At 57.3% G+C, this 18,027-nt stretch overlaps 3 protein-coding genes across 3 annotated transcripts; 2 read left to right on the forward strand and 1 right to left on the reverse strand.

The window, feature by feature from the left end:
• Nucleotides 1–1,717: 1,717 nt before the first annotated feature.
• BESB_028610 (uncharacterized protein) lies at nucleotides 1,718–2,266 on the forward strand (the record flags this gene model as incomplete). Its single annotated transcript, XM_029361535.1, has 1 exon — nucleotides 1,718–2,266. The coding sequence occupies one exon, from the start codon at nucleotides 1,718–1,720 to the stop codon at nucleotides 2,264–2,266; it is 549 nt and encodes a 182-aa protein (XP_029215435.1).
• A 2,266-nt stretch (nucleotides 2,267–4,532) lies between these two features.
• Nucleotides 4,533–4,961, reverse strand: BESB_028620 (uncharacterized protein; the record flags this gene model as incomplete). Its single annotated transcript, XM_029361536.1, has 1 exon — nucleotides 4,533–4,961. One exon carries the CDS (start codon nucleotides 4,959–4,961, stop codon nucleotides 4,533–4,535), a length of 429 nt encoding a protein of 142 aa, XP_029215436.1.
• Nucleotides 4,962–7,673: 2,712 nt separating this feature from the next.
• Nucleotides 7,674–17,040, forward strand: BESB_028630 (uncharacterized protein; the record flags this gene model as incomplete). The annotated part of the gene is made up of 9 exons (XM_029361537.1): nucleotides 7,674–9,596; nucleotides 10,197–10,255; nucleotides 10,760–11,138; nucleotides 12,084–14,024; nucleotides 14,539–14,608; nucleotides 14,969–15,021; nucleotides 15,522–15,594; nucleotides 15,953–16,504; nucleotides 16,979–17,040. The coding sequence occupies 9 exons, from the start codon at nucleotides 7,674–7,676 to the stop codon at nucleotides 17,038–17,040; spliced, it is 5,112 nt and encodes a 1,703-aa protein (XP_029215437.1).
• Between the last annotated feature and the right edge of the window lie 987 nt (nucleotides 17,041–18,027).

The raw sequence follows: 18,027 nt of genomic DNA on the forward strand, positions 1-18,027 counted from the left end.
TTCGTGTAACTATTACGTGTCAGTAGACGCGTGTACCAGCCAGGGAGGCCATTGAGGCCATTGCGGCGATAGCATAGCGCCCGTGATCGAGCGGCGCCACGGGATACTATCAACTGTCTTGGGATGGGAGGAGGACTCGCTAAATCGCTCTTGTCAGTCGAGCAGCCTGAAGGAGAAATTCGTGCGTCTCGGCCCTTGGCCGGTAGACAGCACCATCAGAGTGTGCATGTTCTAGGCAGTAGGAAACCCAGATAAAACGTCCACCTCTGCGTTTAGATGGTTAATCCGAATGCCATTGGTTTTTTGCAGAGAGGAACAGTGCGAAGCAGGGCACTACTCGCCGTTGAGCGTCGTCCGCAGAGATCGCACAGTAATGCGCTCCTGTCATGCCTCGCGAAGGCTCATGCCGTTCGGCAGAGTGGGTTTTGAGACAACGACGAACCGCGACCGCGCACAGTTCTGTTGCGACAGTCAAACTGGATATCTCCTCTCAAACACTCAAACGAAAAGGCAGGCAGGTCGTCATGCGATGCGGCCGTATGTGGCCGGCGCAGTGGATGCACATTCGCTGACTTGGACGGATACGCCACTCTATGTAAATTGAGTCCTGGACAGTGGGATTACGAGCGACTCATGAGAGATGTGGTGCGGATGTGAGTGCTTCAGCATAGCTAGGGGGGGGTGGGGGGGGGTAGATTTGCCCTGGTTACTGAATTTTAGGCAGGCACTGAACTAGTTTCGTAGCATACAACATATATGTGCGCGGAAAAGAGAACCTGAAAAAGCCTTGGCACATCTGCGCGAGCAGGCTGGAAAGTACCGGCAGACGATGATCACGAGCTCTGGTTGAAAATCATGGCCAGGATACAGCCACGTGGTGCCGCAGAAGAAACTTTTTTGAGCTCTTCTGGAAGCATGGCCTGAGTACCTAAGAAAAAGGAGCGCATCATCTTTTTCTTTCAAAGGGGGGTGGGAGGGTGTGGAGACAGTCCCTGCGGTTCTCCGTCCCGTGTAGGAGCCGGCTGGTGTACGTGATGTTAACGCAAACGGTGCTCACGTTTGCCACGAACTCATACGCGTGTAACAAGTGTAGCGTACCCTGAGACCCTGCCTCAAGCCCGAATCTCTGCAGCGTCAAAAACCTTTTGACGGCACTGGGAAGTGATTCATCAGCAGCAGCAGCACGTCTAATTTCATTGAAAAAGCTCGTGTCTGTTTCTGTTAGCATCAGAACCTGGGGGTGGCATTTTCAGCGATGAACGCATGTTGCGTCATCTGCATTCCGACGCTGGTGTCGCACGAGTGATGTCACAGTCTCAGGCTATACATTAATCTCTGCAGCCCCAAATCAAAAATCCTGCGTTATCTAACTCCTCACACGGCACGACTAGCCTAAAGGATACAATGGCGGGTGTGTGTAAGCAGCAGATGCGCCGCAAGGCTTTGCTTGGGGGGTTGTTGGAAGCGGGCAAAAAGTGAGATAGGTGCCTTGCTCCAGAGGTGACAGTACTGAAGAATAAACGTAGACAGGACGCTCTGCTCTTTTCCTTTCGGTTCAGCTGCCCGTAGCGCGTTCGGATGTCTCTGCGCGGACCACAGGTATATGTTAGGCTCATCACTTCTTGTTTTTTCCAGGTTTTTCTTCTTATGCACCACCACTTGCCGGTTGTGTGTAGCAGTTTGATAACAGGTTTCTCCAAGTGTCCTCCTTTTCAACATGGCACGCGGAATCTGTGGTCTCCTTGCTCTTGCGGCACTGAGCGCAACCGTCGCTGCCGCCGCCGACTCCAACACAGAGTACCCAAACTTCTTGGAGGCCTTCACTCGTCCTGCCGATGCCAGCAAAATGATGGAACGGATGGCACAGACCTTCATCAACGCGGCCACTCAGAATGAAGGCGTGAAGATGATGGAGCGAGCAATTGGCTCTGTCGTCGATCCTACCACTGTCCATAACCTCTTCGTCGAGGCCAACAGAGGTGCCAGATCTTTCTTGAACCCGTTTGAGGCTCTCTGGGGCATGAGCATGAGCCAATTCCAGAACCGTGCTGCTGAAGGCAACGCCGATGGAAGCGTCTCTGAAACGACTCCTCAGCGCGTTTTCCCTTTCTTCTTCCCCTTCACCGGAGCTTCTCCCGCTGCCAAGTACGGCCCCCGCTACGAGTTCCACGACCACATCTACGAATGCGGTGGCAGGCCGTGCGATGAGTCCTGGTCTGTGTCCCACTCGTACTCTCACTCTCACTCTGTTTCCCGGGAAGAGTAAATGACATTGCTCTTTTGGCACTGGAATGGTGACGGGTCACAGAGGCTCCGCATCGGTGAGGAGGGAACTATGTGAACGAGGCAATGCGAGTGCTAAGTGATCGTTTCGTGCTTGCTGTGTAGCAGGTATCAACTGTCTTGAGTGTTTGTGAAAAACCGCACCTCAATAGCTAAATCTTTCTTTTCTCTCTGATCCGTGTTATTTCCCCGGATAACTATCGTGCCAGCGCCGTTGACTGCAGTAATAGTCACGTTGTAGATACGTACAATTGAGCAAGTATGCCACACACGCATCTGTAGGCGCAGGTTCCTTTTGGCAAACCTTACCCGGTGCAGCAGCTGGGACACCAAAAGATCAAGGGTCCATAAGCATTATGATTTCGCCTACAGTGAGTCGCTACTTGCATCACAGCACATGCTGAAGATTCTCCACATATCTTCAGGACACAATACCCCTCCAAGTGCAGCTAGTGGGCACACCACGGACTGGGCTTCATCTATATAGTTGTGTAGGGGTATGTCAGCGCTAGTATGCTGAAACCCATCTCACACATCGCATTCCACCGATGGCAGCTGTAAAATTTGATGTAAAAGTGGCCACAGTCCTGTGATAAGGCCCGTGGCCAGTTCTGTGTCTCGCTCCTCTGCGGAAGGCGCCCCTCGCACAACGGGCGGTAGGATATCTACTCCACGAAGGGTTTAGAGTGACGAAGATTTCCGGTCCTTCCGCCTGCACCGTATTCGTAGAGCGGCTGCCGCCTGCCGCCGTCCGGATCCAGGGCTTTCCGTAGCAAATGACTCCCTTTCCGCACTGTATATCTGACGTTCCTCCATATTCGCACGGAAGCATTCAGCCAAGGTGACCGCAGGAAGCGGGGCTTTTCCAACGTGGGAACACGCACGTGCCCCTGACCACACAGGCAAAGCCAGCCTGTCGCTTTCTCGTCAGTGCCCCAAGTGTACGGCTTTATCGTTCGAATCCCGGAAGGTACGAAAATAGGCACGCGCGTGAGCATGTTGAGACATACTATTTGGAGGCCTACAAGCCGAGACCGTCACTGTAAAAATCGTGCGCGCTGTGCATTCACACTGCTCCAGCATCTCGTCGCCCCTCATTCCCACGAAGTCGTGTCTGTAGCCGGTAGAAAAGCCTTGAATAAACGCGCATCGAGTTAGTTTGCGTCTTGGAATAGTGAAATTGCCCGTCGAGTTACCTGTGTACTAAACCTGCCGTGAGGGAGTGAAGAGGTATCTCTAAAGGTCTTGTTCAACAAACTCAGAGTCCAGGCGTTCGATGGTTAAACTGGGTATTCCTTCATCTATCTTCGTAGGCGGCATGCGCTTCCGGTGAAAGGTGACTGATTCCCTGGCCTAGTGCAAGTTCGCTATTTCCCTTTCTGGAGAGGTGCTACTGTCGCTCTGAGGAGAGTGTGGCCGCGATAAAGAGCCTCACTGTGTCTACTCAAAGCTGATGCTTCTTCAGCCTCATCTGGTGCGAATTTTTAAGCCTAGCGATTGTGCGAGTGGAAGACTTTTGTTTCTGCTGCGGCTACGCCCGGGATATCGACTCATCGGGAGCCAGCATGGCTAACGTGACGCGCGCTGTACGAGTGGCAGGTAGAGCATTCGCCCAAGACAGGGCCAGCCGTGAAGTCGGATCCCAGGCGACTCTAAGGCTCAGGGTTAGTTACGGGCAGCAGAAGCTCCAGCGTGATCTATCCTGTGACTCGAAGTCTCGCATGACACAAATGCTGTAGCGTGCACTATAGGCTCGGCGGCGAACTCCACGACACCCAAGGGTGGCCTGGTGCCGCCATGCCGGCACTGACTACCAGTTCTGACGTTGTCGGTTGGTGCCTTGACCGCTCTGGATCATGCGTGTCGCAGCGACTGACAAGTTAGCTCTACCCGGTTTTAAGTGGCGTGGAATAAGTCGGCTCGCATCACGAAGTGGGATTTCGAAAAATGCTATGTCGGATCATAGTGCAGGGTGTCGACTGGCGGTAAGCTGCCGCAGATGCTCAGCTGTACTTCTATGATGTCTCCCACAGGGACCTGCAAGGTCGGCCTCGAAGTCCAGTGAGACCGGGGTGAGAATGCGCGACTCGAAAGCTCGTCACTGTTGGATTGGATGTGAATGCATTTCATAGGAGTTGCAGAATGGCTTTTGGCCACATGCAAAAAACAGACCGCACGCTCAAGAACACGCATCACAAAGAGTACGTGCACAGAGCAAGGGAATGACCTGATTTCAGTTCAGACGGGGTCTAGTAGTACCTTGGCTGCGGGGGAGGGGGGAAGAAGGGGGGGTATTCGTGATGGTGATGGGGGTGATGCGGCTTGTGCGGGTGGGGATGAGGCCTGTGGGAGGGCGGATGGAAGGGCGGGACGTGCGTGGGCGGCTTCTTTGGCAGGTGGTGGACGTGCTTGTGATACACGTTTTGTGGCTGCGGGGGAATGGGAGGGGGAAAAAGCATCGGAAGGAAGACCCGGGAAGCGGGCGCCTCGGTTGTCTCGCGGGCGACGCTTGTCTGGCTGTCACGCAGCATGCTCAAGAAAGCCTCCACCGGATTGTACGTCACGGTGCTGTGGGTTTCTTCCGCTGCAGCGACGGATGGAGAGAAGGCCACCACGCACACTGCCAGAAGCAGGGCCGCCAAACGCACGACCGCGCCGCAGTTGCTCCTGCTCGCCATTATGAAGAAGATAGCGCAGTCGGCGGTTAATTCACCTGAATGTCTTCGGACGTCAAACTCGATCAACAGAGAGCGAGAAAACCTGAAGTAAAACTTAGTGACAGGAGAAAAACGGATGCACTCTACGTCGTGACTCCGTGGAACTGACGCAGCTTTGGCCGACGCGTGGGTGGGATCCGACTCAGTTCTGGACGGCGGCTGCGCCGTACCCCTTTTGTTCCCTTGCTGGTGCACAGAAGCACGGCACCTATCTATTTTTTGCTCTTGCTCTCGCCCGCGAAATTACAGCCTTTGCAAAGTCACAGTTGAGTCTACCCTGCGGGGGTTGGTCGGGGCCTAGGCAAGAGATTTACTGTAAGTGATGGGAATCAAGTTAAATTCTGAACCATATTTATAGGACTGCTAAACAAGGAGTGACCAAAATTGAAATTTTAAGCAATAAAATAAGTGATTTTTCGCAATGCAGTATACCGAACCGCCTCTTCAAAAAAGGGCAAGAATAATCCGCGCTGTTGAGCTTCCGCTGACTGGCAGGGCCAAAAGTCAGTCAAAGGATTTTTACCCGTTTCGTTTGCTTTTTGAAGCAGCTTGTATTTCACATTCAGGTGACGGAATGATCTTTCTCTGCACCCCACCACCGCGGTACCTATGCCTCCCGAGGCCGCTCTGGAACTCCCGGTCGGGATGTCTCCGCGCCACTTACGCATCAACACGGAGCGAACTAGGCAATTTTCCTTGGGTGCGGGCAAGAGGCTTTCTTGGGGTTGACCAGTGAAATGGTGGCGCGGGTGTCCTGGGAATGAGACCGTACTCGACCCCACACGGACAAAACTGCTACGGCGTAATTGCCGCGACCTCCACGTTCTGCCTTAAGCAACAGCCGTCACTACCTTAAACGCCGACAGCCCATTCCTGCGGCATGAATTTGTGGCGAGGTGGTCTTGGCAACTCTCGGAAACCAGGCAGGATTCCGCGGCCAAAAGCAAGGCTTCGGCACCGAAGGAACCTAGTGAGCCACGCTGCAGTTGCTTCCCTATTTATCGGTGCACAGCCGTAGAAAAAAGGGGTCGAAAACACAGTTTCTCGAATTTGATATCAACAGCGGTCGAGTTACCAGCCGAGAGCCCCACGCGGAATCGGTGCACATTTGTATCGGTCTGTGGGCGCTAGCAGTCTGCGTAGAGGCCTCCCCGCTTTGCGAATCCTCGCTGACAGGTATATTCTCTTCAATGTTCTGATTTCATGCAAATAACAAAGTGATGGTCCGAATGCACGAGGCGTCAGGCGATCGCTGATTTCCGAGAAACTCGTGCGCCTGGCGTGACGTCATGACTGTCCTAGGTGCGAGCCTCACAACAACGGTGCGCCGACAAACCTGTCAAGCTGACCATGGTACTACAACCTTCCATTCCTGGAAAGATGCACCATCGAATTGCTTTCAGTTCGTGCCACTCACAGTGGATCACCGAAGGTTACACGATCTTCAGTGGACTCAGCCCCGGCCTGCCGCAGTTGTTCTATGCGACACTCTCACATGGAAGCATCAAATGCTGGGGCTAGTTGGCTGGTGGAAACAGTGTTGTTGTCATTCGCCTGTGTGTGGCAGTGAATGGTACCTGTATACTTCATGGTGCATATGAGGGAGGGAAGGCATGTGCTCGTGGAGTAAATACGTTGGAGTGCACGCTGCGCAACGTCGTCGTTACCAAGACCTTGACAACGCTGTGCAAGGAACACAAATAAGAACTCCCGCGTCGACTGGAAAAAATGCATCTGGAGCCGTCACTACTTACGTCAAGTAACGAACGCGTATGCCCCGTATTTGGTCGAAGGCTTCACTGGCAAGCAGATCTTGTCCTTTGGAAGGTCTCGCATGCAGACCCAATTTCCTGCATCTTTGCCTACATGCAGTATCGCCGTCAGTAAGCAAGCGTTGCATTGTGGCGGGTTTTCTATCCTCTGTTGAGTAATGCTTCCTCTTTCTCCGAAGGGCGAACGTGTTTTTACCCGTGTTTCCCTTCAGGAACAGAAGGTGTCTGTGGTGTCAATATCGCGGTCGCTGCTCGGGGTTAACGAGCCGATCACCCGCAAAGATGCCCTGGAGCTCTCCCTGAACCCGCGAGGGCGCCCGGTCAAGCTGGCGCACCGGGAGCATTTTCTGCTTCCCTGGACCTTTTTTGGGAAGGTTGCCGTCAATAACTGTCTACGGGGGGCTGTGCTTTACCGGCGCTGCGGCGCAGCGAGCTGCAGTGATTTACAGGGTGTTCTCTAGAGGACGCCCCCAGACGAGGCGAGTATAACGACAGTTCGGTCTAATGCCACATGCGAAAGATCTTTCTCAGTAGTTCCCGGCCTCTGGTGCGCGTCTCTCATTCGTCCTTATTGAGGAGAAGCCTTTGACGTCTTTCGTGTCGCTTTCGCTGCCCGAGCCATCGTACTGCTCGAACGGAAGGTAGTATCCGCGACACAGAGCAAGAGGCCTTTTTCACGGGATCGGTTTTCCCAAGAAGTCATTGGCAAAGTTCTATGCTTGCCACCTTCCGGTAGCTCGTTGCCTTTCTCCACGCCGCCCCAGACGATCCGAGCAGGACCCGCCAGTTGCGTCTGTGCGTGGCGCTCACGGGGTCCGGCAAGCTCGGGTTGGCTGCTGCGGAGAGGGTTCACTGCTCTGTTTTTATTGTTCGTTCCGCGTCTGGATGCCTCGTTCCTGCGATGAGTCTTCCGTCTCGCCTTCCCCCGCGGCTCTCGGCCGGTTGGGCGCGGTATGGCGTCGTGAGTCGTCCGCTTCAGGGTGTCGTGAACAGGCGGGCTCAACTGGACGTAAGCTCCGCAGCTGAGGATGGCGCGCCTCTCTTCTTCCCGTGCATCTCGGTCTTCTCTCCCTTCTCCTCCACCGCGAACTCTTTCCGTGCTGCGAGAACTGATCTCCAGCCTCCGTCGAAAGACCGGCAACGGCCTCCCGTCTCCGCGAAGCGACGCGCGCGTCCGCGAGTCGCCGACGCGGAAGACCTCTCGAGTGCCAGCTACGGCTACGTCGAGCGCTTCAAACGCGCCGATTTCGACTCTGCAGCGTGGAGGGAAGAGTCCCGAAGGAAGGAGCAAAGCGACGGCTGGCACGTGGTCACGACGCGCATTCTGACGCCGTCTGCGCTCGAGTTTGACCGGCAAGTCTTCCTTCCGGAGTTCTCTCGCCAGGCGACCTCGGAGCTCGCTGCCGCCCGCGACGAGGGGGGCGAGAGAGGGCTCGAAGACGGGACGGCTCGCTGCGGCGAGGCGGCGGCGCGCGGCGAGGCGAGCCCTAAGCAGCTTTCGCGGCAGGAGGGGAGGCTCGGCGCGGGAGGAGCGGCGCATGTGCAGCCCGTTGGGCCTCCACGCCTCGGCAGAAAGAGAAGAGCGCAGGACGCAGTGTGTCGTGAAGGGAGAGAGGGGGCGGTCGCGCCTCCTGCAGGAAGCGCGGACGGGCATAGAGGTGCGGGGAGTGCGGCCGCGAACCGAGACGACGCTGTTCGGGGGCTGCGCGCCGCCGAGGACCCGTCTGTGGACGCGCAGATCGCTGCGTCCGCGTTGAAACTGAGAGAGATACCTCCGCCGCCTGTCACCTACTTTGACCGCTTGACTGAGTTTTCCAGCGAGAGCGACCGAGCCGCGCGCGGCTCCTCTGTGGCGTTCCCGTATCTTCCGGGCCCGCCCCCTCCCTCGCGGTTTTTCACCCACGGCAAGGAGGACTGGCGCTACCAGTGGCGCCGCGAAGACGACGAAGACGAGTGGAGGAAGCCGGATCTATCGCTCGGTCAAGCGGCGACAGGCAGGCTCGGCGGTGGACGGGGAGGCGCGCAGTCTGGAGGCGTGTTCGACGAGTGGGTCGGGGGGACGTCTGAGGTCCCCGTCGGGCTGGAGCGCAAGCAACTCTCTGTGTTCCTCCTGTCGCGTCGGCGCTGGAAGCCGGTCGCCATACTGAACAGTCACGAACTGCTCTTTGCGCTGCAGCATCCGGAGGCGGCGCTCCACCCCGGGGGGCAGGGGCACGATTCACCACCCGACGGCGCCCCGGCGCAAGTGGCGCTTGCTCACCCCCGTCTGGGCGGCCAGGGCTATCCTCTTATGTACTGGCGACAGCTTCTGACGCGGCTTCAGCGAATCGCCTTCTCCTTTGACGGGCCCTCTCTGCTCGCCGCCACCAGCGCCCTTGCAGCTCACCTCGCCGCTGTCCGCAGCGAACTCGACGCAGTTCAGGTGCTCCTGAGTCGCGAAGTCTTCTCCAGTGCTGAAAAGCACCTTCAAGCGAAGGCTCGCGAGCTGCAGAGTGCCAACGGGCCTCGCGCATCTGAGGCTTCTTCTGGATGCTATTCCTCGCCGTCTTCCGTCCTGGGCGATGTGGCGCCGGAGTGCTCGGGGACAACTTTGGCGCTCGCTGAGGAGGCAGCCACTGGTGAAAACGCCGGGTCGCGGCTAGCTCGTGTACGTCCCTTCGGCGACGGAAAAGGCGGGAGGGGTAACGGGGATGAAGATCACAGGAAGGCAGAGGCCCTGGAAAGACTAACAGAGCGCGCAGAAGAGCTAAACGGCATCATCCTGGCGCTGACTCAGCAGGCTCTCTGGAAACGTCTAAGCGGCGACCTACTTCCTCACTTGCCGGTAAGGTCTCACAACGTGCGCGGGGCGCGCGCTTCAGAGGCTACCAGTCTCCGGCGCTGAGTTTCGCCGGAAGCGGAGGGCCGGCGGCCTTCCCGCGGAAACATGGAAATTCGCTTGTGACGTTCACCACGACCTTCTTGGTGCCAGGTTGCGACTATACCCTTTCTTTTGCTTCTGTGCAGTCCGCTGATCCGCCCGCCTTGGTTCTCTGTAGAGAGCGAGACCTGTGCGAAGCGCCTCCCAATTCTCACGGCGCCGCGGCTCTCTCAGTAGGCAGCACCGCTCTATCGCCGTCGGAGAGTGTGCGTTTCAGTTTGTGGATACGCGTGGCCAGCATGGTGCATGCAGCAACGTTCGTGGCGTGCTTCGGCTTCGAACGCCGTACCCTTACGTGAACCTCATTGACCAGAGGCAAGCTTATGGATTAGTTCACGAGACGGCGAACGCCGTCGTCTGCTGGACGCGGCATCCGGAGCTTGTCCTCTATGAATTCCGTCTTTTCTCTCGGCAACGTGTCGGTGTTTCGTTGGTTATCCCTGGCAATTCTGTAGCTCTGCAGCCTCTGGTGCGTTCCCCGAGTGGTTTTTGCTGTGCGTTCAGTTTCTCCCGCTTTCTGAGCTGGCAAGCCTGGCGGAGGCCTTCGCGCTGTTAAGTCCCAAGTGAGTCAGCGTGGGAGGCGAGGAGTTGGTCGTTTTGTTTCGTTTTTGAAAGACATCAGTTGTTCAGTTTCGTTGACGACCATGTTTCAGGGCGAGGTGGGGCGGAGACTAACTGTAACCGACCTTGAACTATCGAGGGAAATGGTCTGTTTGCTTCTTTCTGATGAAGAGTGCATCGCTTCGGTTCAAGTCGTCTCATCGAGGGCCCATTACTGTTTTCTCCGCGGACACCTCTCTGCTTCCGGTTGGTGTCGCGTATGCCTTTTTCCTCTGGCTTCGGAGGTGACGCCTGCTTATCGCACTCAATTGGGCGCTGCTCGTTTGGGCGGCGCTGCTTGAAGCGCACTCGCCACACCCTCTCTGCCTGTTTGTCTGTCTCTCTCGTCTCTCTTTTACTTCCCGGCCGCCCAGTCGTGGAGTGTGACCTGCTTGTTGCAGCGTAGGCGTCTGTATTCTGTTCGTTTCGCTTGACCTCCGGTGCGCCTGTGTGGTTCGCCCTCGCAGATTGGCGAGCTCGCTGAACGTCGTCGTTATGCAGGCCATGGAGCAGCTTCACAGCCTCTCTCAGCCGCATTTGCATTCTGCAGCTACTGCGGACTTCCACTCCTCGGCTCGCGCGCTCTTCAGGCTCCTGGACGCATGCGCCGAGGCCATCCTTGTTTCGTGTTTCACTGCTGGCCTCTTGAATTCACCCGCCTCGCGAAGCGTCGCAGACTTGTCCCCGGGAGGGGCTCGTCTTCCCTTCCTCTCCTCGCTCTTTAACCAGGAACGGTTCGACAGCCCGCGGAAAGAGAATGGCCCGTTCGCGGCGGCGGGAGTCGTCGGCGCTCTCTCCAGTCAGCTGTTTGACACAGTCGCCGCACAGGGGCGCTTCGCCACTGAGGTAAGGCCTCTGTGTGTCCACGCGTCGCAGTTCGGCTCCGCCTTCGGGGTCTGGCGCGGGTCCCCATCACATCCTTCTTCGGAAGTGAACTCTGGGGACGCAACCGACGCAGGAACGCAGCCGCGAGTGGTGTCCCGGTCGACGCATCAAAGAGCGATACGACGCAGTGCGAAATGTCCAGCGCGGAAACTAGTCCGTTTCCTTTTTTCGCAAAACGCGCCGCATCACGCTTGCCTCGCCCGCCTCGCGTGGCGCTGTAGGGCGCATGTGCCCCGGGCTGCGCTCCTCCTAGGAGGCTGGGAAGGGACGGAGCCGCGCAGCCACAACCTCTGTCCTCCGTGCCTGCCTCGTGCGGAAAATGTGGGGCCTTCGCTGTGTCGGTCTCGGCCTGTGGTCTGAAAGGCGTCTTCTAAAGAGCCCTCAAGTGCAACCAAAGTTGGCGAGGAAGGAAGAAAGTCTTTCTGCAGAAGACAGTTCGCCCGCGCGTGCTGCAGATGCACTGTCGAGCGCTCCGAGCCGCACCAGCCGGCGGAGAGGAGGGCTGGGTGGCGGTTTCAGGATACTGATGCGTGTCTTCTAGAGCTGTTCGTGGCGTTCAGCACTCTAGAGAAGCGAGTCTGTGCAGAAGGAGGTATCTACGGTGGTCGACTCGCGCTTGCTGCGTCAAGCATCTGATGAATTCTCGGCAGAGGGGCGTGACTGGGCACTCAGAAGCACCTGCGACTCCTTCGCACCGTAGACCAGCACTGATCTGGAACTCGCTGTCCCAGTACTTGGTGCAAACGCGAGCCGCTGACTAGAGCAGAATCTGGCCTTTCGCTAGGTCTAAAGCACGCAGTTTTTCACGAGGCAGTATTAGGATGTGTAGGGTTTAGGGTTTCCAGCTTTTTCCTCGCATGCTCGCCATGATGGCCATTGACGCATGTATTTGCTTCTTCTTTTCAGCTGCTTCAGCTGCCCCCGGAGAGTCGCGCGCGCCTCGTAGTCCACGCTTCGTTGTATTGGCAGGGCGTAGGCACGAAGCCCGCCACTCGTCAGCTCGTTCGGCGCATGGTGTCTTCGCTCGTGCGAGACGCACGGAGCGGTCGTCTCGCGTCTTCTTCTCCTTCAAGCTCGTGGGGCGTCGAGTCGTCTCAGGCTGCAATCGTTCGCCTATTCGCGCTGCTCAGGGCTGCCCTCGTCCCTCGCCTGAGCGGGTTTTTTCCTCCGCTGGAAGGCCTGCACGGCCTCCCCCGGGCTGAGGCGAAATTCCCGTACTCGGTTTCGTCTTGCCTCTCCTCGTCGCCCCTGCCTCTGGCTCCTTCTCCTTCCTGTATGCCCCTTGTAGCTGCTGTCCGCGAGTGTGGACTCGAGAGCTGTGATGCACAGCACGAGCCTGTCGTCGCAGACTCGCTTGCCGCTGCTCCCAGGTCTTCGCCGGTGCGTCTCTCGTTCTTCAAAATGCTCTCAGAGGACAGACACGAGAAGGAGGGTGCGCGCGCGGCGGCTTCCCGCACTGAGGAGAGCTGCTTCTCGCCCAGCGAGTTTGCTTGCCTGGTGGACGCCCTTGGCGCGTCTCTCGTCCTCCGTCCTTCGGCAGCTCTGTTGTCTCTTCAGAACCTGGGGGCGGCGATGCGGGGAGGCGGGCGAGGCGCCGCGGGAGGGTTGCCTGAGCCGCGCGCCGACGATAGTGGTTTTCCGTCCGAGGCGTCTAAGGCCAGCTGGTCTTCTTCAACTTTTTCCACGGTACCCCATGCGAGCTTAGCGAGCTGCCGGCTGTCTCTGCCTGCGCGAGAGTGTGGCCGTCAGGCTGCGTCGGCTGAATTGTTCAAGCAAGACGAAGCGGATGAGTACGCGTACCTCCAGGATTTGTGTGTGGATGCCTCGGCTTCTCCCTCTTCCCAAGCTTCTCCAGTCGAGGCGGAAGGCATCTCCGTTCCCCTGACGACTGTTCTCTCGCTCCAGCGGGTCCTTGGCGAAGAGCTCGGGACGCTTTACCGGCTGATGGAGGGCGTCACGTGCACAGACACCTCGCAGGCCGGAAGGCGCGCGAGTGGAGAGGAAGCCTTGGTCGCGTCCTCCAGTGCTGCAGCCACTGCATCTGAAAGGGCGCCTGAGGAAAGCGCAGTTGGTGTTGAGGATCCGCTGCTAGTCCTTCCGCGTCTGCTGTCGCTGTTCGCGTGCTCCACTCGCCAGCAAGTCGGGCCGCTCTCCTTCCAGTCCCTCGTGCATGCGCTGCATTCTCAGACCGCCGCGCTTCGGTTCGCGGCAGCCTTCCAGCTCTGTCCCCCCCGCGACGAGGTGGTCGGCGACGTTCGCGGCGCCGTTACAGCCCTGAAGGGTCGCCAGCCTCCCTGTTCGACGCCTCTTGCGTCGTTCGCCCCTCCAGAGACGTCTGCAGGCTCAGAGAGTCTGCCGGCTCGCGCGCGTTCTTCGTGCCTTTCTGCGCCGCGCGTTGTCGCGTGGAGCCGGGAAATCGGAGCCTGCCTGACTGCCCAGCTAGCGGCGACGAGTGCTTTGCTGCGGCGTCTCACTGCGCGGCTGTCTCTCGCGCTGGCTCCCATTGACTCGCTGGACTCCGACGGTCAGGGCGGAGCCCCCGCGTATGCGCGAAGCTCATTTTCGCCTTCTCCTGAGAACGTCTTCGCCGAAGAAGCCTTGGAAGCTCTGCTGCAAAACAGTCTAGGCTGCATTCTCTACTCGGTCAACACCGCCGCCGCGGCCGTGCGGGAGTGCACTCCCCCAGAGCAGAAAACACCCAACGTCCTAGATTCCGAAGGCCAGTACAGAGCCGACGTCGAGCTCGAATTCGAAACGGAAGCTTTCCAATGCATGAGCCGCATGGGTCAGGTGCTCGCGGGCAAGTCGGCGGCTGACGCTTCGCATACTGGCTCTGCGGAGCTGAGCGTAAGTGCGGTAGAAAAAGTGCTGCGGACTGCGGAGAGCAAACGGGAACGTTTGGAGTTTAGAGCCCGCAAGGTCTACACCGTCGGATCGCGCCAGTACGCATGCGCCAGAGCAGGGAGATATTTCGCCGCGTGTCCGTGGAAAGTGTAGTTGCATGCCGCAGCGGCATGCATAGTGCAAACACCTGTCTTCTCTACACACCCGCATAAGCATATATTTGTATGTACATTCCTCTGTGTGTGGTATCTCGTCCGGAGGTGGCGCATCCATCACCTTGAGAGGCGTGTTGTCGCCAGTATGAGCATGTGTAGATATCTACATGTATGTATACCCTGGCGCGCGGATGTGTGTATTACGTATGTGCGGTGTATGCATATGATAGGAACGTATACGGAAGGTCCTGTCTGCGAGCTGTGTCGCAGAAGTGACCGCGTGCAGAGCGGAGAGGCATGTGCCGTGGCTGTGTGGAGAGGTCTCTGCGAGCGTTGTTCTTGTGGTTTTTGCGTGTTTGCAGGATGCCTTGCGGCGACTGAGCCTCGCCACCCAGGCCTCGTGGCTTCGCACCCTGCTGACCCTGTTAGAGCGTAAGCGCTATGTTTAGGCAGCGTCCACGTCGTGCTTGTCCTGTGTCGACGCGCTTCTCGTTATTCCCGAACCGCCAATATATATTGGTGCAAAGTCGCTACGATATCATCCCTACTGAGCAGGCACTGAGCACCTAGAGACTATACCTAGGTCACGAATAGTTCTATTCAAGGATCAGTACCCGGGTCGGGCTCTGTGTGCATGCCATGGCAGGCATACTGCTGAATCTCAGTGGCGGATTTGTCTGGCTCTGTGCCAGCCACCTCAAACTGGAACCCAGAAGAAAGAGAACCAAAAAAGGCACTCGTTTTTTCGGCATTTGTAGGTTCTCTGTGGTGCGTGTTGGTGCGACCTCGCAGTCAGGGCACACAGGCAAGGCCAGGGCATGCACTATGGACAGCAGCAAGACCAAGTAAGTCTTTCCGCTGCGCGCACGAGAATGCAGCTCGCGTGCAGCCTCGTTTATATTGTGTAGATTTTTGTTGGTATTTTTATGTAGCTTGTGGTGTGTGTATCTTTGTGGCTTGCCTGATTTCAGTCGCATGGCTGTGAAACGCTGAACCCCTTGCCCGTTGCTCTCTGTTTTCTGGAAAGCGAAGAACCATTAAGTGCTTACGTCTCACTTTCCGAATGTCTGGCCGCAACTGCTACCCTTGCTACGTTTCGTGCGTTATTTGCCTCGTGGCTGTTTTCCTTCTGGCGGTTCACGTGCGGCCGCGACCCTGCAGGCGTCTCTAGTGTTTGCTGCATCCATGTTTTTTCGGGCCTGTCGCCCTCACAGTCTTCTGTGCTTTTCGACATGTATCCATGTCCACGCCTCGATGCATCTTGCTTTCGGCTCGCGTGAAATTCGTCATGCTTCTCCCTGTCGCCGCTTTTTTTCGCTGTCCTTCGGCAACGGTTGTGCTACAGAAAACCGGAGAGGATGAAAGTTCTCGGGTCGCAGAGCTCCTTGACGAAAGCGCTCGCGTCCTTCTCTTCATAGGTCAGGCAACAAGGTGGACGATAGATTCTGGAGTTACGGAGGCACTTCGGAAGCTCGAGGCAGAGGAGCGCACTCGCTGCTTCAGACGGCGCGCCTCTGTCCCATTGAGGCACGGAAATGCAAAAGTCTTTTTGCCTGCTATTAGCCTTCAACAAGCTGAGAATACCAGATGACTGTGTGCAGTCAGTTCTGTCTCACGTCGCTTCGCGCGCCGAAGCGCTAAATTTTCGGCGTCTTTTACCAACATGGATGGAGCCCTGCGCAGTTATTGGTAGGCGCACTGTTTGTTTTCTGCGCGCTTCGTGCAATCTCACATTTTCGTTGGGACTGTCTCTATTTGCGACGTCGCTGCGTTCAGGGCAAAGTGTTCAGCACCGTGCTCGTCTCTTTGGGGCGCCTGAAGTGTTTCTTGAGGAGGAGAGTGACACCTCTCTGGCTATCCTCGAAGCGGTCTCGGTGTTTTCCCACTTCGCCACGCTTCGTAGCTGTGTGCACGCCGGACAGGCGCGGTCTCCACTCCCCACCCCTGTCGCAGAAGGCCGCGACTACACAGCGCCACACGCGGGCAGCGGGGGTCACGAGGGGGACTGGCTAGCTGAGTCTCTGCAGCTCGTCCTAGACGACGTGCGAGAAGGGCTTGTGCACGCGTCGCCTGCTCAGCTTCGGCGCGCAGCCGCGGCTGTCGCGGTTCTCGTCAGGAGCCAGGCGCGCCTGCGGGGTGCGGAACCTCCTCTTCGCAAGGAGCCGTCTGCAGCGAACGCAGAGTCGAGAGACACCGAGAAAGCCGACGAGCTTGACGGCGGATGGTGCCAACGCGGGTGCCGCGGAGAGCGCTGCTCGCTTCCTTGGGAGGAGGTCTTGACGGGGCTGCGGAAGGTGCCGATTCAGCGCTTAGTCGACGAGCTGGCAGGTAGGTGACTCATCCAGGAGCTCCAGTCGGCAAAGGGCGGCGCCCGTTGTACCCACGTTCCGAGTCACAGTGGGTCGTAGCTTCAGTCCCGGAAGTTCCTGCCTTATTCTCGTTCCTGTAAATGCAGCTGTATTTCTTTTGGGGAACAAGTCCGAGCAGCGATGCACGTATACGTTGTACGTTTCGGTGGTGAGGGAGTAATGGGATATGAAGGCGGAGGGGGAGAGCAGGGTTTCTCGTCTTTGTTCTGAGCCAGACTTCGAGAAAGCTCTTAGACACTTCAGTCGAAAGTTTCCTCGTCGTGGAACTGTGTTGTCGCGTTCGCGAAGACGGTCGGCGGGTGCGCCATAGTTATCTAGGGAATCAGCGCAAGTTCGTCTCGTGAGAACATCGTGTTCACTATTTCGTTGCCTGTCGCTGCATTGTGGGAGTTTCTCTTCTGTGACTCATTTTCGGCTGGGCTTTTCTCTTCAGCATCCGGCGTTGCTCGGGATCTCCTTCCGGCGCTTGGTGCTGGACCCACGGGTAACGCATGAACTAGAAGAGACCTACGGAAAGGAGGTCAAACGATCAGCGGTTTCAGAGTCCCCGGGCGTTAGACGAGCTGTCTTCTCCCGCTGCAGAGCGTCGTGGCTCTCGTGTAGCTCACCTGCTGTCCACCACGTGTTCCCACACCATTTCGGAAAAAGAGTACTTTCGCACCCCGATCTTGGAACCGGGACACCTCAGTATCTACACAGCCAGACAAGGGGTGCGCTGACGATGGACAGAAATGAGAAAGGTAGTTTTCTCTTGTTGTAGACACGCCTTCACATGTAGTGTGTCTCATGTTCTTGGGATGGCGTGAAGAGCCACGCTTCTCAGGTTTTTCCGACCGAGCGATGTTCGTGGAAGCATGTGAGTCGTCTGTTTGTTTTCTCTGGATGCGAGCTGCGCACGTTTTCAGAGGCTGTTGACGCAAGTCCTGCTGCCTGACAGTGCACAGAGTCACGCGCTTTTAGTATGGACCTTAAAGAGCTCTTTCGAATTCAAGAACGGGAGCCTGTCGGGGGGTTGTGTTAGAAATTTACAACTCCGCTCGTAGCCTTCTGTGTAGTATGTCTTCTGCAGATGCCCAGCGCAGCTTGTTGCTTCTCTCGTCGGAAACGTTACGGCTCATTCAAAGTTTCTCGCTCAATGTCTGTGTCTGTGGTGGTTCCCCGGGGCGAGGCGGCCCCCGCAAACCGGAGGGTTCCACTACGGAAGCGGCTCTTGAGGCACTTCGACATGCAGCATACGGGGCTGCAGATGATGGTCCGTGATGGGGAAAGCGAAAGCCTAGCGCCCGCGAGCCCGGAAGAAAGACCTCTCAGCATCTGAATGTTGCTAGCAAGTTGGCAAGCGGGACAGAGATTCTTTTGATGAAAACGGCCGCAAAAGTGGTTATGCCTCGCGCAAGCGTTCGCCGTGCGCACAACACCAAGGAGCAGCGGGGAGTATCTGCACAGAGACGGATCACGCGCTTCCCTTTTTCCTGACGCTAC

This window comes from Besnoitia besnoiti (genome assembly GCF_002563875.1).
Source record: "Besnoitia besnoiti strain Bb-Ger1 chromosome Unknown contig00015, whole genome shotgun sequence".
Taxonomy (NCBI): domain Eukaryota; phylum Apicomplexa; class Conoidasida; order Eucoccidiorida; family Sarcocystidae; genus Besnoitia; species Besnoitia besnoiti.